At 42.2% G+C, this 26,895-nt stretch overlaps 1 protein-coding gene across 1 annotated transcript in view; it reads right to left on the bottom strand.

The window, feature by feature from the left end:
* PRKCQ (protein kinase C theta) overlaps positions 1 to 26,895 on the bottom strand; it is a 233,028-nt gene that overhangs the window by 78,502 nt on the left and 127,631 nt on the right. Inside the window, exons 5-7 of the mRNA XM_073589040.1 lie at positions 16,108 to 16,270; positions 14,463 to 14,494; positions 14,285 to 14,370 (exon numbers count right to left, since the gene is read on the bottom strand). Coding sequence (XP_073445141.1) covers positions 14,285 to 14,370; positions 14,463 to 14,494; positions 16,108 to 16,270 — 281 coding nt within the window. The remainder of the gene's footprint in view (positions 1 to 14,284; positions 14,371 to 14,462; positions 14,495 to 16,107; positions 16,271 to 26,895) is intronic.

Genomic DNA, 26,895 nt, shown 5'->3' with positions numbered 1-26,895 from the left:
GATTTTCATTAATGACACTGATAAATATCGGATATGCCTTTGTGATTTTTTTGGAAGAAAGTAGTATAAAAAGTATACTTTCCTCTGTCATGCCTTTTAGAAATGTGAATAAATTGACAGCTGGGTTTTACTATTTCCCTTGTAAATAGGTATGTAAATACTGAAGGAGGCAGGCTGTGTACAGCTAAATACTAATGATAACTGAAATGGTACCTGGCTTAGTTATTCACCTATTTAATAACGCAGATATGTTATTTCTCTAGAGTTTGTCCCATTATAGAATTTTTATGACCTGCGTGAGCTATGATATATAGTGTGTTTGTGGAGGATGAATGAAATGGCATTGGGGATGTGAGCACTCTTCCTGATCTTAGAAACAATATTGCTTTTTTATGACACCAAAACAAAAAAATCACAGATGCCGAACAAAAGTTTAAGGAAAATGTAAAATTTGATTTACCTGAAATGCAAAATATGACTGAAAAGCAAAATATGACATATAATATAAACCATGTGTACATCAGACACTGCGGTGAGTGAACAGTCAAATAACAAGATCAGAGATAAACAGATAATAAGAACCTATAAGGTAGATAGACGAATGTCCATATGAGCAAATAATGTATGTCAAAGCGTGATACAAAACAGTCAGATGGCATCCTGAGATATTTATGTCTGACTCTTTTGGCACTAGCTATTAATTTTTTGCATGCTCAATGGAAGTCAGTTTATATATTATACAGGCACTAACATATTTATCTGCCTTTACACCTTTGTGGCCATGGCTACATAACTACTTGCTTTTCAATGACATCTTCGTCTTTATGGCATCTTGATGCATCCATATCTGACTGTTTTGCATTATGCATTTACCTAAATTATATGCTCATATGGACATCAGTTTATATATTATACAGGCGCTTACAGTGGGGGAAATAAGTATTTGATCTCTTGCTGATTTTTGTAAGTTTGTCCACTGATAAAGACATGAACAGTCTATAATTTTAAGGGTAGAATATCAAAAGTAAAATCCAGAAAATCATTTAGTATAAATTATGTACATTTATTTGCATTTTACATTCATTTGCATTTTTTGTAGTTGATGAGGTTTGCGCACATGTCAGGAGGAATTTTGGTCCACTCCTCTTTTCCTCTTTGCAGCTCATCTTTAAATCATTAAGATTTTGAGGCTGTTGCTTGGCAACTCGGAGCTTCAACTCCCTCCATAAGGTTTCTATGTGATTAAGGCCTGGAGACAGGCTAGGCCACTCCATGACCTTAATGTGCTTCTTTTTGAGCCACTCCTTTGTTGTCTTGGCTGTATGTTTTGGGTCATTGTCTTGCTGGAAGACCCAGCCACAACCCATTTTTAATGTCCTGACAGAGGGAACGAGGTTGTCACTCAGAATTTTATGGTACATGGTTCCATCCATTCTCCCATTGATGCAGTGAGGTATTCCTGTGCCCTTAGCAGAGAAACACTCCCAAAACATAATTTTTCCACCTCCATGCTTGACAGTGGGGAAGGTGTTCTTTGGGTCATAGGCAGCATTTCTCTTCCTCCAAACACGACGAGTTGAGTTAATGCCAAAGGGCTCAGTTTTTGTTTCATCTGACCACAGAACCATCTGCCAATCAGTCACATAATCATCCAGGTGTTCATTGGCAAACTTCAGATGGGCCTGCACTTGTGCCTTCTTGAGCAGGGGGATCTTGCGGGCACTGCAGGATTTCAACGGCGTAATGGTTACCAATGGTTTTCTTGGTGACTGTGGCTCCAGCTGCCTTGAGATCATTAACAAGTTCCCCCCGTGTAGTTTTAGGCTGATCTCTCACCTTCCTCATGATCAAGGATACCCCACGAGTTGAGATTTTACATGGTGCCCCAGATCAATGTCGGTTGATAGTCATTTTGTATTTCTTCCATTTTCTCACTATTGCACCAAGAGTTGTCTCCTTTTCACCCAGTATCTTACTTATGGTTTTGTAGCCCATTCCAGCTTTGCGGATTTTTATGATCTTGTCCCTGACATCCTTATAAAGCTCTTTGGTCTTGTCCATGTTGTAGAGGTTAGAATCTGACTGATTGAGTCTGTGGACAGGAGTCTTTTATAAAGGTGACTATGTAAGACAGCTGTCTTTAATGCAGGTAACAAGTTGATTAGGAGCGTCTAACTGGTCTGTAGGAGCCAGAATTCTTAATGGTTGGTAGGGGATCAAATACTTATTTCTCACTGCAAAATGCAACTGAATTCATATAATTTATACAATGTGATTTTCTGAATTTTATTTTTGATATTCTATCTCTCAATGTTAAAATTAACCTACCCTTAAAATTATAGACTGTTCATGTCTTTGTCAATGGGCAAACGAACAAAATCAGCAAGGGATCAAATACTTATTTCCCCCATGGTATATACAGACTGTGTGTTATGCCATTTCCCGGAATTTGATGCAGTCTGGAAAGCAGAGCCTGCATTTTTGTTGGCAGACGATGGCTGTGATAAATCAACCATCATCTACCTCTAACAGCCGTGGGTGGAGTGAAGCTCCACCTGTGGCTGTTAACCTGTCTGATGCCACTGTCCATCTGCGACAGTGGCATTTACAGTATGCCAGCAGGGGGGCATGCCATTTATTGGTGCTCTCATGACATAACCGTAGGGTGCTGTTGGGTTGCCATGACAGTAATGGATCTCCTGAAGACCCCTGTGCCTGTCATGATAGTACTCCTGTGAAAGGCAGTACGTGGCTGGCATTCATAGGAGACCATGAATTTTGCTACATACAGCCATACTCTGGCATTGTTGTATATAACACAAATGATCAGATGATCACAGATTCAATTCCCCTAAGAAAGCTAACAAATACATTGACAAGTAAAAAAAAGCTTTAAAAAATATGAACATTCAAATCACCCCTTTTTCCTCAATACAAATGAAGAAATAATTTTTAAAAAAAAATTTACATATTGATATTGCTGCGCTCATTAAAGTCGATCTATCAAAATATAAATTAAATTAATCCAATCAGGAAATGGCTTAAAAAGAAAAAAATCAGGAGGCGTGGTTTGCAGGGGAAGGGAGCAGACATGCTTCTCAGGAGCTCCTGCAATTTCCCCTAAATAAGCAGCTAAAAGCATACTGAAGTGGACTTTTTTTGGACTAAAAGCTAAAAGAATATGCCTGGAATGGAAAATTAGAAGATTGCTGCGGATTACTCAAGAAAAAAAGCCTTTCATGGAGCAGAGAAAGGGGTCTGCAAAAGTTGCTGACTCATCCACACTGCCTGCAGGAAGGAAGAAGGTGAATACAGCAAGGCCTGGGACAGAGAAGAGGAATAGAGAGACATCAACGAGGATGTCTGTCACGGCATTCCCGACTTCTAGGAGCATGATGCCAGGACCAAGGAGCAGCATGAAGCCACCTCCACTGAATGTTCATGTCGGGAGGAGAAGCAGCAGGGAAGCAGAGCTAGCAGTACAGCGGAGGAGCACGGCGGGGAGGCCTGTTGCAGCTCCCAGAAACAGATGGAGCAAGCGTGGTGAGCAGAAAGAGGAGGCCCCGACCTCCTCACATGCTGACAATGTTGGGGAGAGAAGCCACGGTTTCTCTGTGACAGCCCTGCGGCTGCACACAGAGAAGACTGTGAAGATGGAGCGGGGGAGCAGCGCGGTGGCACCTGCAGAGTCAGACCAAGCCGGGAGGAGAAACCACAGCAATGCAGAGCGGGCAGCACAGCTGAGGAGAGCTGCAGGAAAGGTTCTGCGTTCTGAGGCACCAGAGTTTATACCCAGGTCAGTCTGTAGTGGAGGAGACCGGGTTCAGAAGCGGCAACTGAAGCTTAAAGGGAGCGATGAGCAGGAAGTTATCCCTATATCTGCAGTTTTGCAGGGTCATATCCCTGCACTCACAGATCTACAATCCCCTCTTGATGCTGGGGAACATGCTACTGGACTCAGGCTGAATAATGGGGGTAAAAAGTTATATGAACATAATACTCATACAGGGGTTACTAATGGATGCTTGTTTCCCAGTCCCTCCACTCTTATCCCTAAATGTAAAGGGGAAGTGCACCAGAACAACGTAGAGGGATCACAGATGAAAGGTGCTAAGCATCTGTATAACGATGGTGGTCTGGAGTCTTTTGGGTCATCCTATAATGTTAACAAAGGAGATCGAGTGGGACACTCAGATAAAAATGGCTTATCATACGATTTTGACAGTTTTTGTTCGGAGGGATTTATTGCGGATGGTGATTTATATGATGAACTTGGGAGCGATTGTCTCAGTGATCAGGCATTGGATGAACCTCTATCATCGGGCTCTTCTTCAGAGGGGGGAACTAAATGTGAGATAAATACATTATTACTAGATGCCATACCCGCCTCGGATGACTACGCTACTGAAGGTTTTATGGTCAGTTTGTGCAAAGCTTTTTTGGACTCGTTGAACGCCTCTATGGGGACTCCTACCCTTCAGGGAAATCCGTTTAAGATGCAAAATAAATCTAAAGCATCTGAAGTTTTTGTAAAAGACCTCTTCAAAGATACCCTGATGCGTTTAACTGATGACTCCTACCCGACTTCTACGAAGGATTACGGTAACGCCACAAAAGAACAAAAAATACCCGAAACTCTTAGAAATCACAAGATTTTAGACTCAAGTCAGCCGCAGATCCTTCCTTCATTTTCAGATTCCCTGGATAAATTACAAAAAGACATTACTTCTCTCAAAATTAATATGGCCAACTTTGAAGACTTTAGAAGAAAAAATAATGTGAAGATCAGAGGGATTCCTGAGTCAATTCAGGCTCCCCAACTGAAGGGCTACATATTGTAAATGGTCTCTCATTTGTTCCCTGACATCAATGAGAAGTGTCTGATTGAAAGGGTTTTTAGGATTCGCAGGCCATCCACTCTCCCTCATGATTTAGCAAGAGACACTATAGTATCTTTTTACCCCAATTGGCTAAGAAACACGTTGCTGGGTATCTCCAAAGATCCAAGATTCTTGTCTTCCAAATATAGACATCTGATTTTCCTCAAGGATCTTTCAAAGGACACTTTACAGAAAAGGAAAGCATTTTCCCATACTACTGGTGAACTCCTACGCGCAGAGATTCCTTACACCTGGACTCATTCCTCCACTCTTCAGGTGAAATACGCATCGAGATTGGTTCCTATCTCTACCCCGGATGAGGGGAATGACTTTCTTGAATGCATTGGAATAATGTCCTCCAAGGATTCTCCCGGAACTTCTTCCACTTTGAAATCGGATCTTCGTCTCGGCTGAAGGAGCTATTTAACTGTTTTTTTTAGTTACTCTTTTTTTATATCAAGCGGCTGAAAATAAATTTTTTCCATCCTTTTAGTTTTTTTGTTTTTTTTTTTTCGTAAGGAACCGAATTTCAATTCTGATTTAGTTGTCGTTGAGTAATCTAGATTATATATAAAACAGTCTGAAGAAATATTTCCACTTTACAGTTTTTGACTGAACCAATTTTTTTGGCCTTCACTCAGTCTTAGGGACATCACAGTATGTTCCGGACAGGACAGGCATTCATATTTTTTATAACTTACTTGGGTACTTCATTTTTTTTTTTTTTTTTTTTTTTTAAGTATTAGCATAATAAGTGCATTGATCTTTTGTTTTGTTTTTTAAGCTATCATAATTGTGCAAATTTTATAGCACAATATGTGTACTGATTTTTCCTACGGCTATTATATAAATATAATGATCTTTGCATTTGTCATTGTCTTTTAACCTTTTTCTTCCTACAGGTTTGTATTTAAGCAACAATTGATTTGTGTATTATTGATATTAACCCCTTCACCCCCAAGGGTGGTTTGCACGTTCATGACCGGGCCAATTTTTACAATTCTGACCACTGTACCTTTATGAGGTCATAACTCTCGAACGCTTCCATGGATCCCGGTGATTCTGACATTGTTTTCTCGTGACATATTGTACTTCATGTTAGTGGTAAAATTTCATTCAAATAACTTGCGTTTATTTGTGAGAAAAACGTAAATTTGGCGAAAATTTTGAAAATTTCGCAATTTTCCAATTTTGAATTTTTATGCCCTTAAATCACAGAGATACGGCACAAAAAAACTTGATAACTAACATTTCCCACATGATTACTTTACATCAGCACAATTTTGGAACCAAAATTTTTTTTTGTTAGGAAGTTATAAGGGTTAAAAGTTGACCAGCGATTTCTCATTTTTACAACACCATTTTATTTTTAGGACCACATCACATTTGAAGCCACTTTGAGGGGTCTATATGATAGAAAATACCCAAAAGTGACACCATTCTAAAAACTGCACCCCTTAAGGTGCTCAAAACCACTATCAAGAAGTTTATTAACCCTTTAGGTGCGTCACATGAAATTTTTTGAATATTTAAAAAAAAATGAACATCTAACTTTTTTTCATAAAAAAAATACTTCAGGTTCAATTTTTTTTATTTTACCAAGGGTAACAGGAGAAATTGAACTGCAAAAGTTATTGTGCAATTTGTCCTGAGTACGCAGATACCTGATATGTGGGGGGGAACGACTGTTTCGGCGCATGGCAGAGCTCAGAATGGAAGGAGCGCAGTTTGACTTTTTCAATGCAAAATTGGCTGGAATTCAGATTGGACGCCATGTCACGTTTGGAGAGTCCCTGATGTACCTAAACAGTGGAAACCCCCTACAAGTGACCCCATTTTGGAAACTAGACCCCCCAAGGAACTTATCTAGATATGTGGTGAGAACTTTGAACCCACAAGGGCTTTACAGAAGTTTATAACGTACAGCGGTACAATTAAAAAATCATATTTTTTCCACAAAAATGATCTTTTCACCCCAATTTTTATTTTCCCAAGGGTAACAGGACCCTAAAAGTTATTGTGCAATTTGTCCTGAGTACGCTGATACCCCACATGTGGGGGTAAACCACTATTTGGGCGCATGGCAGAGCTCGGAAGGGAAGCAGCGCCATTTGACGTTTTTGGCTGGAATTGAGATTGGACACCATGTCGCGTTTGGAAAACCCCTGATGTACCAAAACAGTGGAAACCCCCCACAAATGACACCATTTTGGAAAATAGACCCCCTAAGGAACTTATCTAGATGTGTGGTGAGAACTTTGAACCCCCATGGGCTTCACAGAAGTTTATAACATAAAGCCATACAATTATAAAATCATATTTTTTCCACAAAAATGATCTTTTCACCCCAATTTTTATTTTCCCAAGGGTAACAGGACCCTAAAAGTTATTGTGCAATTTGTCCTGAGTACGCTGATACCCCACATGTGGGGGTAAACCACTATTTGGGCGCATGGCAGAGCTCGGAAGGGAAGCAGCGCCATTTGACGTTTTTGGCTGGAATTGAGATCGGACACCATGTCGCGTTTGGAAAACCCCTGATGTACCAAAACAGTGGAAACCCCCCACAAATGACACCATTTTGGAAACTAGACCCCCCAAGGAACTTATCTAGATGTGTGGTGAGCACTTTGACCCCCCCAGTGCTTCACAGAAGTTTACAACGCCCGGGCGTGAAAATAAAAAATTCGAATTTTTTCCACAAACATGATCTTTTAGTCACCATTTTTTTATTTTCCCAAGGGTACCAGGAGAAATTGGACCCCAAAAGTTGTTGTCCAATTTGTCCTGAGTATGCTGATACCCCATATGTGGGAGAAAACTACTGTATGGGCACACGTCGGGGCTCAGAAGGGAAGTAGTGACGTTTTGGAATGCAGACTTTGATGGAATGGTCTGCGGGTGTCATGTTGCCTTTGGAGAGCCCCTAATGTACCTAAACAGTGGAAACCCCCCACAAATGACACCATTTTGTAAACTAGACCCCCCAAGGAACTTATCTAGATGTGTGGTGAGCACTTTGACCCCCCCAGTGCTTCACAGAAGTTTACAACGCCCGGGCGTGAAAATAAAAAATTCGTATTTTTTCCACAAACATGATCTTTTAGTCACCATTTTTTTATTTTCCCAAGGGTACCAGGAGAAATTGGACCACAAAAGTTGTTGTCCAATTTGTCCTGAGTACGCTGATTTCCCATATGTGGGAGAAAACTACTGTATGGACACACGTCGGGGCTCGGAAGGGAAGCAGTGACGTTTTGGAATGCAGACTTTGATGGAATGGTCTGCGGGTGTCATGTGCGTTTGGAGAGCCCCTGATGTACCTAAACTATTGAAACTCCCCACAAGTGATACCCATTTTGGACACTAGACCCCCCACGGAACTTTTCTAAATGTGTGGTGAGCACTTTGAACCCCCAAGTGCTTCACAGAAGTTTATAACGCTCGGACGTGAAAATAAAAAAATCATTTTTTTCCACAAAAATGATATTTTTGCCCCCAATTTTTTATTTTCCTAAGGGTAACAGGAGAAATTGGACCCCAAAAATTGTTTTGCAATTTGTCCTGAGTAGGCTGATACCCTACATGTGGGGGTAAAACACTGTTTGGGCGCATAGCAGAGCTTGGAAGGGAAGGAGCACCATTTGACTTTTTCAACTCAGAATTGGCTGGAATTGAGATCAGACGCCATGTTGCATTTGGAGAGCCCCTGATGTGCCCAAACAGTGGAAACCCCCAATTCTAACTCCAACCCGAACCCCAACACGCCCCTAACCCTAGCCCTAACCCTAGCCCTAACCCTAGCCCTAGCCCTAACCCTAGCCCTAACCCTAGCCCTAACCCTAGCCCTAGCCCTAACCCTAACCCTACCCTAACCCTACCCCAACACACCCCTAGCCCTAACCCTAGCCCTAACCCTAATGGAAAAATGGAAATAAATACATTTTTTTTATTTTATTATTTTTCCCTAACTAAGGGGGTGATAACGGGGGGTTTGATTTACTATTTATGGCGGTTTTTATGTTTGGCGGCTGTCGCACGCTAAAAGACGCTTTTTATTGTAAAAATAGTTTTTGCATCACCACATATTGAGAGCTATAATTTTTCCGTATTTTGACCCACCGAGTCATGTGAGGTCTTATTTTTTGCGGGACGAGTTGACGTTTTTATTGGTACCATTTTCGGGCACGTGGAATTTTTTGATCGCTTTTTATTCTGATTTTTGTGACGCAGAATTAACAAAAACCAGCGTTTCATGAATTTCTTTTGGGGGGGGTGCGTTTACACCGTTCCACGTGCGGTAAAATTGATAAAGCGGTTTTATTCTTCGGGTCAGTACGGTTACAGCGATACCTCATTTAGGTCGTTTTTTTATGTTTTTGTCGGTTTTATGCAATGAAAACTATTTTATATAAAAAATAATTATTTTTGCATCGCTTTATTCTGCGAGTTATAACTTTTTTATTTTTTCACTGATGATGCTGTGTGGTGGCTTGTTTTTTGCGGGACAAGATGACGTTTTCAGCGGTACCATGGATATTTATATGCGTCTTTTTGATCGCGCGTTATTGCACTTTTTGTTTGGCGGTATGATAATAAATCATTATTTTTTGCTTCGTTTTTTATTTTTGTTTTTTAAGGGGTTCGCTAAAGGGGTTAACTATTGGGACAGTTTTATAGGGCAGGTCGTTACGGACGCGGCGATACCTAATATGTGTACTTTTATTGTTTTTTTTTTTTATTATTTTCAAAAAATGAATTTATTGGGGAATATTTTTTTTTTTTTTTACTAATTTATTTGGCGATTTTTTTAAATTTATTTTTACACTTTTTTTTAATTTTTTTTTTACTTTATTACATAGTCCCAGGTGGGACATCACTGTCCTGTGACAGATCGCTGATCTGTCACATCACAGATCACTGTGACAGATCAGCAATCTGTCACAGGCAGTGCACAAGGCTTCCTCATGCCTGCGCTTTGCAGGCACTGAGGAAGCCAGCTTCCCCAGGCCCCCGAAGGCCCCCGTCGCCATCTTGGATTCGGGGGCCTGGAGGAAAGGAGCCCCCCGCAGCAGCGCTGCACATTGCGCTGCCGTGGGGGGCTCAGGGAAACACGGAGGGAGCCCCCTCCCTGCCGATGCTTCCCTTTAACCCCCGGTACACCGCGATCATGTTTGATCGCGGTGTGCAAGGGGTTAACGTGTCGGGGGCGGTCCGTGACCGCCCCTGACACATTGTGCCGGGTGTCAGCTGTGATAATCAGCTGACACCCGGCCGCGATCAGCGGCGCTCACCACGTGGGCGCCGCTGATCGCGGTAGACGTACTATCCCGTCCCCGGTCATACGGGCCCGGGTACCGTGGACGGGATAGTACGTCTCATGTCAGGAAGGGGTTAAATAATATTTTGCTTTGGAACTACTGCATTGTATGTACAGTTTGTATGTTTGCCTGTCTATTTCCCCACTTTGTGGGGATATCCCTGTCTTTACAGGGATTTGTTCTCCCTACCCTAATCCCCTTGTTTTTGTTCTGTACCCTATTCCCCCTCCCTCATAAAAATGTTAAAATTAATAAAAAATATTGGAACACAAAAAGAAAAAAATCAAAACATCAGAATTATGGTTTTTCATTCATCATAACAACACAATAAATGTAATAAGAGGCGATCAAAACATTGTATCTACCCCAAAATGATATCAATAAAAACATCGGCTCAGGCACAGAAAAACAAGCCCTCACATAGCTCCATATCCCTAAAATTGAGAACATTATTGATCTCGAACATGACGCCACAAACAAATTTTTGGGTTCTGTTTTTTATTTTTTTTTAACAAATTTCTGAATTTTTTCACCACTTAATAAAACAAAAACTTTGCATGTTTCGTGTCTTAGTAATTATATTGACCTGGATAATAATATTGCCAAATCATTATCATAGTAAAACAAATGACCTGCTCCACTATCATCTTAGGCTCAGCATTTAGTTTCATGTGTACATATACATATGACACTAATTTTAAAGTGTAAAATTGCATTTACAGGAATCAATGACGCATGTAGAGTTGCTATTGTGACATCTTTCCATACCAGTGTTAGAATCCTGTTTCACCATTTATGTTGTGTCCCACGAATGGGAACAACCTGTAATATATATATTCTCTGTGTTGGGTTTTTCCTCCAATCAGCAAATTCCCTGTTGTTGCTAGGTAGAATTAGACTGTGTGAAGATTGTCCCTATGTCCCTCCCATAGTTGAGCTCTGTATTAGGTTGCTCCTCCCTTCTTCTTCAGTTTAGCCTACAGCAGCCATTACTCAAAACTCATGTGTACTTCCCTGTACAGATTACTCCTTTTTACCTACTGTTCATTGTAACTAATACAAGATTTTGGAAGGAAACAGCATTGTTTCTCCTGGACTTTTTACAGTTGCATTGCCGGTGGAGTTAACCTATCTGCGGACACCTGGTGGTGTGAGTGTGAGTTAGAATATTATCTAAGAAGCTGATAGTTAGAACACTTAGGATTTACAGCCATCAGGAAGATGCAGAATAATTTACAAAAATCAATCATCACACCCAGTCCCCCAGTTGTCAACTCTCAAGATGCTTGCAAAAATCAATCAACTCCCCCATTTCAAGATCTACAGGGCTGCTGCTTCACTTTGCCACATACTCAACACAACCAGTGAAAATATGTTGCCAGTGTGAACAACAGATGGCACACAACTGGTGGCACACTGACAGCAGTGCTCAATAACATGAGTACCTTATTGATCTGATTTATGTCATGGCCAGAAAGTCACAATGACATCTCCAGGTCTACAATCGCTTCGCTCTGGCAGGTAGCATGAAGAGACATGTCTTTAGCAGACATGCACAACTTGATATATGAGCGTGTGAACACGTCTAATACTCTGTGATACAGTCTGGCTGTAGATGATTTTAAAGGGAACCTGTCACCAGGAATAACTCTGTTAAACAGCAGATATTGGGATAATCTGCAGGTTAACAGCTTTATGATGCTGTCCTGCGCCTGCATGCAGACAAATGCATCGGGAAGAAAATGATCTTTATTCCCCGCACCAGCATTTGATATTCTGTCATAGGGGCGGAGACGTCGCTGGTTCAGTCACTGCTCTGGGTATACAGAGCGGTCACTGTAACTGCGCCTCTGACCCTGACTGACTGGCTCTACATTGGGACATGGTTACTCAGAGCGGTGACTGAACCGATGCTGCCCACGCCCCTGTGAATGAATACGTAGCGAATCTTGCGGGAAAAATAAAGATGCTTTTCATCCTGCCTCATTCGACTGCCTGCAGGCGCCAGACAGCAGTAACATTGTTAATCTGTAGATTAACCCCATATCTGCAGGTTAACAGCGTTATTCCTGGTGACAAGTCACCCCATTTTTGGCCTATAAGCTGTGGCCACAGCCATCAGGGGCTTATCTACAGTACTCTGTAATGCTGTAGATAAGCCCCCGATGTAACCTGAAAGAGAAGAAAAATGAGTTAGATTATACTCACCAGGGGGTCTGGTCAGGTCCGATGGGTGTCGCGGTCCGGTCCGGCGCCTCCCATCTTCTAGCGATGACGTCCTCTTTCTTACTTCTGCCGCATCTCCTGTGCAGGCGTACTTTATCTGCCCTGTTGAGGGCAGAATAAAGTACTGCAGTGTGCAGGCGCCGGACCTCTCTGACCTTTCCCGGCGCCTGCGTACTGCAGTACTTTACTCTGCCCTCAGCAGGGCAGATAAAGTACGCCTGCGCAGGAGACGTGGCAGAAGTAAGGAGGAGGACGTCATCGTTAGAAGATGGGAGGCGCTGGACCGGACCGCGACACCCAGCGCCCCCGCCCCCCCGGTGAGTATAATCTAACTTGTTTTTCTTATATTTCAGGTTACATTGGGGGCTTATCTACAGCATTACATAATGCTGTAGATAAGCCCCTGGTGGCGGTGGCCACAGCTTGTAGGCCAAAAGTGGGGTGACAGATTCCCTTTAACCAGTCTCCTTCCATAGGCTAGTAGGAATTCTGATGCTAACACATTCACTGCCTGGGAATCCTACCAGCATGTCTTTGGTATTTGGTAGTCACATAATACTTTCTCCTTTAGATTTTGTTCCAAAATTTTTACATTTTTTTTTACGCCGTCAATTTCTTGCTTCCTTTTAGAAGTTTTTATAGCTTTTCTATATAAGCACTCATGCATTTTTCTGATATACAAACCTATGGAATAATGATTAAGACAGCATATAACTAGAGCATTCTGATTTTGTAAAACAACAAAAACAAAACATTCAGGATTGAGAGTCCTCAGTAGTTGATACCTTTTAATGGCTAACTGAAAAGATGGTAATACATTGCAAGCTACCATCTTTTCAGTTAGCCATTAAAAGGTATCAACTAATGAGGACTCTCAATCCTGAATATTTTTCTATCCACTGGCTAACACGGTACAAAGATATACATCTTTCCTGTATCAAAAACAAAACAGAACTGTAAAAAGTACAAACTGAATGAAGAAGCCACAAGAATGCACTGCTATGTGTGAAACCACTTTTAAGCCAGGACATGAAAAGAGAGCATGTTCATTCGAAAATAACCCAACATGACACGGGGTGCACCTTTGTTGATTTCTTACTAAAGTGAGTCACACATTTTCTACCTACTTATTACTGACTGTTAATGGTGACATTGTCAGAAAAAATGTGGCATCAAAGTCATATCACTTTACAAACCTCTAACAACAAAAGATTCAAAAGACACAAAGAAGTCCTCATCATGAGAAGGAGTGCTACTAAGCGTGCCTTGCTTACATTTGTTATTCTGTATATGATAATTTTTGTTACATGAGCCTAAACCTATGAAGTGGAGATGGAAGGTACAAAGTATGTCTCAAGGGTATAGGGACTACAGTAGACTTCAAACACATTTGAAATGGAGGAGACTTGAAGGTTTTCTGAAGTGGTCATGTGTGAATCAGGAGTGTAGTGCAAGCAGAAAGGTATAGAAATGAGTTAGCATCTACCAGTAACATCATTTATCATTTCTTTACTGGAGAAACCGACTTGAAATCTATATTTCCCTAGGCGGCATATCTGAATACAAGTGAGGGAGAAAAGTTATTGAAAGGGCATAAAAGGCAAAATAAACACATATCAAATCCTGTCATTCAAAGCAGTCGATATTGGCAGGTTTGGCCGACCTTGTAAGTGGGTCATATAGGGAAAAACCTACAACTATAATGAGGAGGCATTTTAATCTTTTCTGTGGAATCCCTCAATTCTATGTTTGTCCCACTGCCTAACATATTCCACTATAGTTCTTACCTGCATATTTTTCTGTATAAAGTATCATACAGAGGAATTACACAGAATGAAATATCGATATCAAACATACCACTGTATCGTTGCTGTTGATCGCAGATCCTGTGCACTTTGCTATGACTTTGTCAATACATTTCTTGTGAATAGCTGCATTGCATTCTAAATGCAAAATATGAAACATGGAAAAAATAAATATTGTGGGCAGTTATTAACAAGTTTGCAAGCATTAAAATAAGATCTAAAATACTTACGTCTGCATTGGTATCCTTGTTTGTTGAGGCCCCTAAAAAAACGACAGCATAGAGAACTAATATAAATAATCGTTTTTACAGTTTAAGTTAAATAAAATGCAATTAATGATATATATTAATGTAATTCCATTCGATCTTTCAAAGATTCATCATCTAAGCCTTGATTCAGCCAACCCCTCTGGCCATTAGTATGATATAATAGCCTATGAAACACAATATTGATTACATAGAACATAACTTTTGTGTAAGGCAGAAGCCAACTACATTTAAATGCCCTTAAAATAACAAGAAAAAAGGCTTCATACTCTATCAAGTGTATAAATAAAAATTGTGTCAAACAAAGTAAGAGCCATGCATTAGCCATTATCCAAGGAATTCAGACCTGCTCTCCTTTATGCCCGGCTGAATCCCACTAGGCTCATATGGGACATGCCATAGCCTCCGACCTGGGTTGGGGTTGCTCATAAAATGTGTAGTGCCTCTTAAAAGGTTATTCCCGTCTTCTTATATATATATATTTATATATATATATGTTTATGGGTATACTTGGATAGTGCTTGCAACTAGGCAATTTAGTTTTTAAAAATGTACTCTGTTCTCAAGATAAAACTTTTTTTTTTCTATTATTGTTACTGCTTTTTGCCAAAACACACACTAAGGCCAGAGAGGATAGCGGAAGCATTTGTAGCTCCAAATTCTGGCTACCTTTCTCCAGGCCCATTGCACTTTTAATGCACTACTAATGCTACAGAGTCAAAGTGCCACCATATAACAGCATTGATGTGCCAATGGCATAGCAATACTGCTGGCCTCAATTATAGCTCAAGGAGGAGCACTGGCCCATCCAATAACTGCTGGGACCCCAAGCAATCCCACGAACGAAGCTCTGGAATCCACGAAGCTTGCTTTACAAGGCCCTATAGTGAATGGAGTGGGGGTGCAGATGCTCGACCTTTGCTCCATGCATTGTTTATGGCACTGCCGAAGAATGATAGCCACAACAATGGGATATTTTTGATAGTCCCATAGATGAGCATGTACACCTCAATATAGGACTCTGCAGAGCCTGATTTCCAGGTTCCAGAACACTGTTCTCAGGATTGATGGGGTCTCAGCAAAACTAGACCAATACAGGTGTTAAGACATTGCTAAGGCAGGATAAAAGTAGGAAAAAAACAACAGAACATATGCTACATTTAGCGGGCTTGATTCATCAAGGTTCTTATACTGGCTTCAAACACCTTGAAATGCCACAACATTTTTCTACATCTCGAATTTATGCAAAAGTAAGGTGATTTTTGGTATTTTTAGGCTTTGTGAAAAGGAGAGTGGCTATGGTGGGACAGTATGGCCAATCCCACCCGTCAAGTTCATGAAAATGTACTCCACTTTACAGGCGTAAATTTCACTAGAAAAATTCTCGTAGCATTTATGGTGGAGGCGCACGCCATGTGTAAGGTATGCCTATTTTATTAAGTGGTGTGTGCCTATTACTGAATTAGGCACACCTTATTCATGGATTGGGCCCTATGCATGCAAACTAGAATACAACATGAAAGTTGGATACACATATACACACAAACCAAATTATAACTAAATGTACATTTAATGCTTTCAGGTATAAAGCACTAATCATTGAATTTACCAAACAAATTCATGACAAACGGAGCAAAATGTTGGCTGTGGGAAGAAAGTAGCTATAAACTCATGACACTTGATGTTATGAACTTTGGCCTGTTTAATGGCTCCACGACGCTGATGTAAGGCAAATTGGCTTTCTGAGTCTGGATCATAATGGCTTTTTGGATCTGTAGAAGGAAAACATGAAATAAAATTAAAGATAAAATCAAAGTATAAAAACAAATACCTTTCTTACATTAATTTGACATATTAGTAGTGGCAATGCAGTGTATGGTTTCCACAATTCAGCCCTTTCATGAGCGTTTTAATTTATTTTTTGGTCTCCACCCAATTTTTCTTTTAAACAGTTAGGGTTACCTAAACACGTATAATCGGAGCTGATGCGATGTGGTGCTAGGTGGTTACTGAGACAAACGCTCCCTCCAGACTTGTAAGTCATTCTGCTGATTTATGAGAGGGGAGAGAGATTTGTTTTTCTTGCTGTGGGGAGGGCAGACAGAATGTGCTGCAAAGTGAGGCAGTGAAAAAAAGTATGCTCAGCACTGATTGGTAGAACAGCAGTCCACAGGGTCTGTGGTTCTGCCAATCAGTAGACAAATATATTGTGCATAGGGAAGACTGAAGGTAGCGCTAAGGAGGAGGAAGATGCGCCTGCAGTTATCCACTGCTGCTCCAGCAATTCTGCACTAACACTGCTTGCTGTGCTCCTGTTGTGTGAAGGGGAGGGAAAGAGGATCAAGACTCCCAACATAATTTCTCTCGGTGGGAGAAGGGAGTGTTTCACACAAGGACTGAAGCCCTGGTGTAGATGTCCTGCTCCTTCCCTCATATTCATGAAATAATCTCCCCTCCCTGTGTTCTGCAGACAGGACAGGGATTTGGTTTCTGTAAGTCTGGCAGGGTGTGATCCCTGACCTATGCCTGGACCTCATGGTGTGGGAGGGGGTTGTTCAGAGATGTGCAGGTCTATAACACTGTCCTGTCACTCTGCCCTGCAATTCTTCCCTGTCAATCTGCCCTGCACTTCTGCTCTGTCACTCTGCCCTGACACTCTGCTCTGATCACTATTCCCTGACACTCATCTTTGACACTCGGCTCTTACATTTAGCCCTGACACAATATCTTGCGCGTGCTGTTCTGGTCATTTGCCCTGTCATTTGCTCTGGTCACTCTTCCCTGACACTCTGCCCTGACACTCTGCTCTGGTCACTCTGCTCTGACATTCTGCTCTGGTCACTCTTCCCTGACACTCTGCTCCTGTCACTCTCCCCTGATATTCTGCCCTGACACCCTGCTCTGACACTCTGCTCTCGTCACTCTTCCCTGACACTCTGCTCTGGTCACTCTTCCCTGACACTCTGCTCTGGTCACTCTTTCCTGATATTCTGCCCTGACACCCTGCTCTGACACTCTGCTCTCGTCACTCTTCCCTGACACTGCTCTGGTCACTCTTTCCTGACACTCTGCTCTGACACTCTGCTCTGGTCACTCTCCCCTGACAATCTGCCCTGACACTCTGCTCTGGTCGCTCTTCCCTGACACTCTGCCCTGACATCCTGCTCTGGCACTCTCCCCTGACAATCTGCCCTGACACTCTGCTCTGGTCACTATTCCCTGATATTCTGCCCTGACACCCTGCTCTGACACTCTGCTCTGGACACTCTTCCCTGACACTCTGCTCTGACACTCTGCTCTGGTCACTCTTCCCTGACACTCTGCCCTGACACTCTGCTCTGGTCATTCTTCCCTGGCCACTCTTCCTTGACACTCTGAGCTGACACTCTGTCCCAGCACTCTGCTCTAGTAATTCTTCCCTGACACTCTGTCCTGACATCCTGCTCTGACACTCTCCCCTGACAAATTGATTAAATTTGCTGATGACACAAAGCTAGGAGGGGTAGCTAATACTAGAGAAGAGAGAGAGAGGATTCAAAAAGATATAAATAAACTGGAGAAGTGGGCAGCAACTAACAGAATGGTTTTTAACTGGGAAAAATGCAAAGTACTACATCTGGGCAATAAAAATGAAAAAAGCATATACAGAATGGGAGGAATAGGGCTAAGCAACAGCACATGTGAAAAAGACTTGGGTATACTAATAGATCACAGACTGAATATGAGTCAACAGTGTGATGCAGCAGCAAAAAAGGCAAATGCAATTCTAGGATGTATTAACAGAAGCATACAGTCTAGATCACGTGAAGTCATTATTTCCCTCTACTCCTCTTTGGTCAGACCTCATCTGGAATATTGTGTCCAGTTTTGGGCACCACATTTTAAAAAAGACATCAACAAACTGGATCAAGTTCAGAAAAGAGCGACCAGAATGGTGACCGGTCTGCAAACCCTGTCTTATGAGGAAAGGTTGCAGGATTTGGGAATGTTTAGTTTGCAAAAGAGAAGACTGAGAGGAGACTTAATAGCTGTCTACAAATATCTAAAGGGCTGTCACATTGTAGAAGGATCAACTTTATTCTCATTTGCACAAGGAAAGACTAGAAGCAATGGGATGAAACTGAATGGGAGGAGACACAGATTAGATATTAGAAAAAACTTTTTGACAGTTAGAGTGATCAATGAGTGGAACAAGCTGCCACGAGAAGTGGTGAGTTCTCCTTCAATGGATGTCTTCAAACAGAGGCTGGACAGACATCTGACTGGGATGCTTTAGCGAATCCTGCTTTGAGCAGGGGGTTGGACCAGATGGCCCAGGAGGTCCCTTCCAACTCTGCGATTCTATGATTCTATGATTCTATGACAATCTGCCCTGACACTCTGCTCTGGTCACTCTTCCCTGATATTCTGCCCTGACACTCTGCTCTGGTCACTCTTCCCTGACACTCTGCCCTGACATCCTGCTCTGACACTCTGCTCTGGTCACTCTTCCCTGACACTCTGCTCTGGTCATTCTTCCCTGGCCACTCTTCCTTGACACTCTGAGCTGACACTCTGTCCCAGTACTCTGCTCTAGTAATTCTTCCCTGTCACTCTGCCCTTTTGAGAATCAGAAAAAACTTGCTGGATATTCCAGGCGATGCAAGAAAATGAAGGATGTCCAAAGTCAGGTAGATGAAGAATTTTTTTAATTTATTGTATTATGCGTTTCGGAGTTGATTATTTCTCAGATACATTAAAACAGGATATCACCCCTGACCTTGAAAAGGGTCAATAATGATGCTACACTTAGCATCACACATGATAACAACAATAAATTAATTTAACAGCAATTAGTTAATTTAAAACATATCTTAAAAATTTGTAATATTAGTCACCCCCAAATTGTATCTCCTTATCGTAGTTGTATTAACATTTACTTTTTTAACGGATTTTTTTCCTCATTTTGTTTTTATTTATATATCTACAGGGTGGGCCATTTATATGGATACACCTGGGTGGGCCATGTATATGGATACACCTAAATAAAATGGGAATGGTTGGTGATATCAACTTCCTGTTTGTGGCACATTAGTATATGGGAAGGGGGAAACTTATGTGCCACAAACAGGAAGTTGATATCACCAACCATTCCCATTTTATTTAGGTGTATCCATATACATGGCCCACCCAGGTGTATCCACATAAATGGCCCACCCTGTAGATATATAAATAAAAACAAAATGAGAAAAAAAAATCAAAAGTTATTCTTTAATGCATCTGAAGAAGGAGTTGGTTAAACTCCAAAACGTGTAATACAATAAAAAATAACCTGTTCATCTACCTGACTTTGGGCATCCATCATCCACTGGCAGCGCCCAGAATATCCTACAAGTTTCTTCTGATTCTCCAACGTTCATTACAGTTCCAGCAATAAACGCCCAGGAACCAGCGGTTGGAGCTGCAGCTGTCTCTAGTGGACTCATGCCCTCTCCAGTGTTGTGCCTGCAATGTACAACCTCCCCAGATGAGCAATGCACTATCTGGTATTGATACAAGATCCACAGATTTACACAAGGATTGCTTTCCCTATTTTAATATTACTGTCACACTGTCCTGACACTCATGCCTGACACTCTGCTCTGGTCACTCATGCCTGACACTCTGCTCTGGTCACTCATGCCTGACACTCTGCTCTGGTCACTCTGTCCTGACACTCTGCCATTATCATTTTGCCTAGTCATATACGCTGGTCATTTTTCCCTGACACTCTGCCCTGATACTCTGCTCTGGTTAACTTAGTTTGGTCTTATTATTTTTTTTAACTGTTTAATGGGTGGGAGAAGTTTGGAGATATTTTTTTTTCTTTCATAAAGATACAAGAAAAAAATGGATTCTGCACTGATCGTAAAAACTGATGCCTGGGCGACAAATAAGTGAAAGTTAAATCTAGCACACTGATAGAAATATGTTTTTCTTGTATGCAAAAAAACTGAATGAGGCTTCAGGCTAACTTACTGTGGCGCACCTGAGGGTTCAGTTGCCACAGAGGTACTGCAGCTCCTCCTGAGGTGTGGTGCCCCACCATCCAGGTAAGTTGGAGGCTCCTGACCACACTCCAACACCTGCACCCATCAACACAAAGTAGTGTAGCAAAGCCACATTGCGGCTCCCTGCTTGGAGTGTAGCAGAGCACCTTTGGTGGCTCCCTGCTTGGAACACGAAACGTGCTGGGAGGCGGGTGGAGTTAGAATACATAAAAGAGTGGGAAGGATTAGGAGTTCAGTTTAGTTCAGTAGAGAGTTGAGTTCAGTTAGGAGGAGAGGAGATCCCAGAGAGAGGGATGGAGGAAGGAAGTGCTGCAGCAGATCACAGTGACCTGGGTCTGCTGGCACGGGAAAGGAAAGAGAGACAGACATTGAAGAGAACCCTGATCTTTCATAAGAAGGAGAAGACTAGTACAGAACGTAGGAGTAAAAGGGAACATAGGACGTGGGTTAGAAGAGAACCCTGCCTAGAAGTTCTAAGCGCAAGTCCGGGGTCCGGTCCCCAAGGTTGTATGGATACTAAGGGTCCTACAGTAGACACCGGTGGAGTAGTGGGCTGTAAATGCACTACTCCCATCTAAGACTTGAGGGCACAACAGCAATCTTGATAGTTAGCCAGGACTTTGGAGTAAGGAGTCCCTGAAGCAGGCTACAGCTGTCTGCCGTACAAGTATAGTTCTTGGGAACATCTGACAGGAGGAACTCCAGTGTAACTCAGTACTGGGAGTACTTCACTCAATGGCGCTATAGAGGAGACGTTCAGAAAGGCACATGTTGGCGGAGTGTTGGAAGGGAGCATTCCATCTTGCTTGGAGGTTGACTGAGCCCCTGACCCGGAGGACACGGCATGGAGGCAAGCACCTGTTTGTACTACAGACTGTGAGTAAAGCTTTGGAACTACAAGCCCTTGTGTCCTCCATTCATTCCGGCGCCAACATCCTCAACATTGCTACATTTCTGCACCATCCACGTCACCCACGCTATCATCCCCTTTACACTGCCCTGGGACTACAGCTCCACCTGTGGGGAGCTTCAACATCTTTGCAGCACCACACCACTAGACCCAGAGGATCTGCATGCAGCGTCGGCTTAACATCTCAATTGCCGAACACCACAGGTGGCGTCACGAACTATTCATCTAAATCTATTGTATTTCCACCATTCAATCTCCCCTATTAATTGGACGCCCAGGGCCGCGGACCGGGTCGCTGCTGCCATGACACATCCCGCTGATACCGGCCCGGTACCGAGTACCCCACAGCCCTGGGAGGTCGACCCATTACCAGTAGGGTGCACAAAATACATCTCTCTTGTTCATGGGTCTTGTTCTAGTTGATATGACCTATGCAACAGACCCCTTGTGCTTTTTTGTACTTGCAGTGGCAAATTTATCCAAAAACGCGTCATAAGATAAGTTGAGCAGATTGAACTATAAAGTAGAAAATAGAGGCACATACACAAACAAACCTACTCTGCAGCTTTTTAGTAAGTGTTTATCTCTACTCAGTGCCAGATTAATGATTCACTGATACACTGCTCATTACTGCTTTGAAAGAGTCTTGCTTTTTCTACTTCTGTGCTACACAGAAACAGGAGAGCATCATTCCCACATTACTGTCAATGTTAAATATTCAACATTCAAGTCATTAATTTGCCAAATATAATGTTATTGTTAATGTATGCCCACAGTGAAGATCTACAACCTACCAACCTTTTCTGGGTGTTGTATTAAATGTATTACATTACCAGAACATTAGGTGACATAGTATATTTGTCTGCCATATGATTAAAAGGGGTATCTGGTACTTTAGTATTATTTTCTTATGGAGCTAGTTATCCTATGTTAGCTAGTTGCTAACTACCTGCCTTGTTCTACTCGGCATCGGTCTCTACTGGCTCAGAACAGTCATGGACGTCTCCTGCTAGCGATTCTGCTGCTTCACTTAACCTCACATTATCAGAACAGCTCTTCCTCTTCAGTTCTGCTCTGTTGATGAGGTATCAATGTAGACGTCATGCTAATTGACAGCTAGCTCCACACAATTAGGCAACAAGGAGCTGCCTATCAATCAGCCTAATATCAGCAGAGACACCTGTCAACAGAGCAGAGTGACATCATCGGAAGCCGTAGATTCCCAACAGAGATCGGCATCGGACACAACAGTCAGGTAGTTAGCAACTTCCTGCCTGAAAGTTTTTAGCCCCATGAGTAAAACATACAAAAATCTCGGATAACCCCTTTAAAATTTAACTTTTCAGGTAAATTTGACGGAGAATGTTTGTGTCTGCTTCTATATCCTTTGTCCTCCTTCCCCTTCCCTCTCCAAAGAACTTTATGAGCATCAGCTGCCATGTCCTATCTCAGTAATGGGAAAGTCTGTAACAACTTAACACAGATTGTCCCTCTGAATTCAGAATATTGAGAATGAATAATCAGTCCATGAGGAGAAAGAATGAGATTTATGTGATAAAATACATCACAAAATTTCTTATTTTCATGTAAACTATTGATGTATATATAAAAAAAGAAACATTAAAGATTAAATGACGGTTACGGTTAGTCTGTAAATATTTGGATGCTGTATGGCAATGTTTGTTTGAAGCTTTTTTGGATTGCCTGGCTTATAGTACCTGGATCACTAATAATTACCCCTCTCATTAGTTACATAGGCTTAGATGGGTTACAGGAAATAAGCAAACACCACGGCATGGATTAATTTGGAGACTTGGTTCAACTCATAGGCCCCGATTCATCAAAGTTTTTACTTAAAAAAAAGTGGCAAGAAGGCGTACACCACTCGCTAGATGCCCTAGATTTATGAAGAGGCGCGCAATATCAGTGTTGGATAGAGACTTGGGCAGCTGTTTTGTTTTTTATCTGCACTAACACAACAATTTCACAGCAATTCATACAGCAATTGTATTTACTTGTGACCACAGAACTCTGAACATTCATGTGTGACCCCCACACTTAACAGCATGTGAACTTTAGATCCATTCGTATCTAGTGAGTCATCTCTTTCATTTTATTTTGTCATACTATATGGTGTCTAATTAAAGGACTTTTTTCTGTGTGTGTCTTTATTACTTTTTACGTACTTGGTTAGTAAAGGGGGTGTCTTATAGATGCCTCTCCATTACTAACTGCTGGGCTTGATACCAGCTGACCTTACACAGTCAACATCAACCTCAAAATATTACTCTGCTTGGTAACGCATAAGGGCAAGCGGGAAGAGCAAGGGTAAGTGCCAGAATTGGAGTATTCAATAGAGGTGCTGTCCATTCTCTTTTTTTCGGCGTATTGCGTGATCTGTCCTTTTTTCCACTTTTTGCACTTCTGCCATTTGGCACAGGTGATTTTAATTTGCAGGAGACTGCAAAGGGGGTCTAGCCTATTTTGCTCTCATTTGAAAGCTTGAGGAAGGTGAGTTTCAATGCTCTTTCATTTGTTTTTGCTGCTGTGTGGCAGCCATTGTTGCTGTGATTTTGTGCTTGTGGGGCGGTACGGTCAGGAGTCACTGGGACTCAGTCTTGCAGCATGGGTGCTGTGAGGCACCAGGCTGCCCATCCTGCTGGTGCATTATCGCTTCCGCGGTTGTTACCGTGTAAGGGGGTGGCAGGTCCCCTCAGTTGTGCCCTCCTCTCCTTTCATGTGACCCCCTGTGCACCTTATATAAATATGTTATATATTCCTAATGTATTGTGCTGTGTTTGCCTGGTCCTAATGTTTACTATTGTACTGTATGTAACTGTTAGAAGTAGGGAAAGAGTTAAGTAACTTAGGGGGCTGGGTCATCAGCCTCCAGAGCAGACAGGAAGTCTCAGTCTGCAAGCCAGAAAGCCCATACTTTTGGCCAGGGCACACGTGCTACTGAAGGGGCATTGCAAGACTCCCGGATGGGAGAGAACTGCTGCCCCGGACCAAGGATTTTTACAGACTAAAGGCCTACAACACAGGCCCTCAGGACTTGGGAAGGGCCTTCACTTAAGGGGCCTCAGGCGCCCAGATGCGAGCGATTGGACGGCTGCGAATCTCGGCCACTGTGGATATTGTGGGTACGGCCACAGCAGGTGTCAGGGAGAGAGCAGGAAGTCAGTGTTGAAATTGTCTTTTTGTTCATCCTTCATCATTTGTTTAATAAAAGTTCATTTTCCCTGTTGGAGTACAGCTGCCTTCCACACCCTTATTTGCCTGGACTGCTGTGAGCAGAGGAAGAAAAGGTAACCTGTAGGAAAAGCTGTGTTGGTCCTGTCTATCTATGTGCAAGGGCCCGGGGGGGTGCTCGCTGACTGTTAGCTCAGTGGACTCTGACTATGTTCTGCACCTTTAAATAACTCGCCACAACTATTCCCCCCAGTTACCCTTGTTACAATCGCACAATGCGGCTCCTTTAAGGTAGCATAAGTTAGGACTCACTGAGAGGTTCGCCATGACGTGGTAGTGGCCTTCATACAGTCTGATGAGAATGTTAAACTAAGAACCTCATGTTCAGTTATACCTATGTGGTCAAAATTGTGGGTACCCCCTGTTTAATGACAGAAAAATCCACAATGGTGACAGAAATAGCTTGAATCTGACAAAAGTAATAATCGGGGATGAGCGACTTTACCTTTTTTAGGGTCGAGTCGGGTTTCATGAAACCCGACTTTCTCAAAAGTCGAGTCGAATGAAATCGTCCGACTATTGGGAAAAGTCGGAGGTCCGAGTGAAACACGAAACCCAATGCAAGTCAATGGGGAAGCAAAGTCGTCAGGGAGTGGAGGACAGTAAACACACCTACAGTGCCCATTTCAATGCCAAAAACATCAATTCTTATAACTGAAGCTTGTCAACCTTAATTTACTTCCTTATAATAGTTACGCATTGAAAACTGGGGGTTATTTGGCTAAAGTTGTGAGAGGGGTAGGGCTGGCTCCAGGTTTTCGTGTGCCCCGGGCGAAAGAGTGTCAGTGGGCCCCTTTAACACATACCACAATTCATGATGCTCCGATACGACAGAGAAATATTGGTATAGTGCAATGACAAATACTTCACTGCTTACATGACATGACTGATATCTATTTTAAATTCTACAATAGCTCAAAAACCAGACAGTATATTCCTCCATACAGTATTATGGCCACCACATAGTGCACCATACAGAATAATGAGCCCCATATATTTCCCCATACAGAATAATTGGTCCCATATAATGTTCCATACAGTATATGATGAGCTCCACATAATGCTACAGTATATGATGGTCCCGATATAATGTGCCATACAGTATAGGACAGTCCCCATAGAGTAGAATGAGCCCCACATATTGCTCCATACAGTATAATGAGTCGCATATAAAGCTCCATACAGTATATGATGGGCCCCATATATTGATCCATATAGAATGTGCTCCATATAATGCTCCATACCCTATATGATGCTCCATAAATAATGAACCCCATATGATGCTCTAGTATATGATGGGCCCCATGGATGATGCTCCATTGTATGATGGGCCCCATATGATGCTCTAGTATATGATGGGCCCCATATGATGCTCTAGTATATGATGGGCCCCATATGATGCTCCAGTGTGTGATGGGCCTATACACTGTGTGCACAATTATAAGGAAAATGAGTATTTTGATCACATCATCCTTTTTATACATGTTGTCCTACTCCAAGCTGTATAGGCTTGAAAGCAAACTGCCAATTATGTAAATCAGGTGATTTCCATCTCTGTAATGAGGAGGGGTGTGGTCTAATGACATAAACACCCTATATAAGGTGTGCTTAATTATTAGGTAACTTCCTTTCCTTTGGCAAAATGGGTCAGAAGAGAGATTATACGGACTCTGAAAATTTAAAAATTGTGCGATGTCTTGCAGAGGGTTGCAGCAGTCTTGAAATTGCCAAACTTTTGAAGCGTGATCACTGAACAATCAAGCGTTTCATGGCAAATAGCTAACAGGATCGCAAGAAGGGTGTTGATACAAAAAAAAGGTTCAAAATAACTGCCCATGAATTGAGGAAAATCAAGCGTAAAGCTGCCAAGATGCCATTTGACGCCAGCTTTGCCATATTTCAGAGCTGCAACGTTACTGGAGTATCAAAAAGCACAAGGTGTTACTCTTGATGGGCAAGATGGATGGGCCCGAGGCTGGATCAGTAAAGGCCAGAGATCTCCACTCTGACTCAGACGCCAGCAAGGTGGAGGTGGGGTACTGGTATGGGCTGGTATCATCAAAGATGAACTTGTGGGACCTTTTCGGGTTGAAGATGGAGTGAAGCTCAACTCCCAGACCTACTGGCAGTTTCGGGAAGACACCTTCTTCAAGCAGTGTTACAGGAAGAAGTCGGTATCGTTCAATTAAAACATGATTTTCCTGCA

This window comes from Dendrobates tinctorius, unplaced genomic scaffold (genome assembly GCF_039654945.1).
Source record: "Dendrobates tinctorius isolate UK_male_01 unplaced genomic scaffold, ASM3965494v1 ptg000105l, whole genome shotgun sequence".
NCBI classification, from domain to species: domain Eukaryota; kingdom Metazoa; phylum Chordata; class Amphibia; order Anura; family Dendrobatidae; genus Dendrobates; species Dendrobates tinctorius.
The sequence above is the reverse complement of the archived record's forward strand: the minus strand, read 5'-3'. Positions and strand labels throughout refer to the sequence as shown.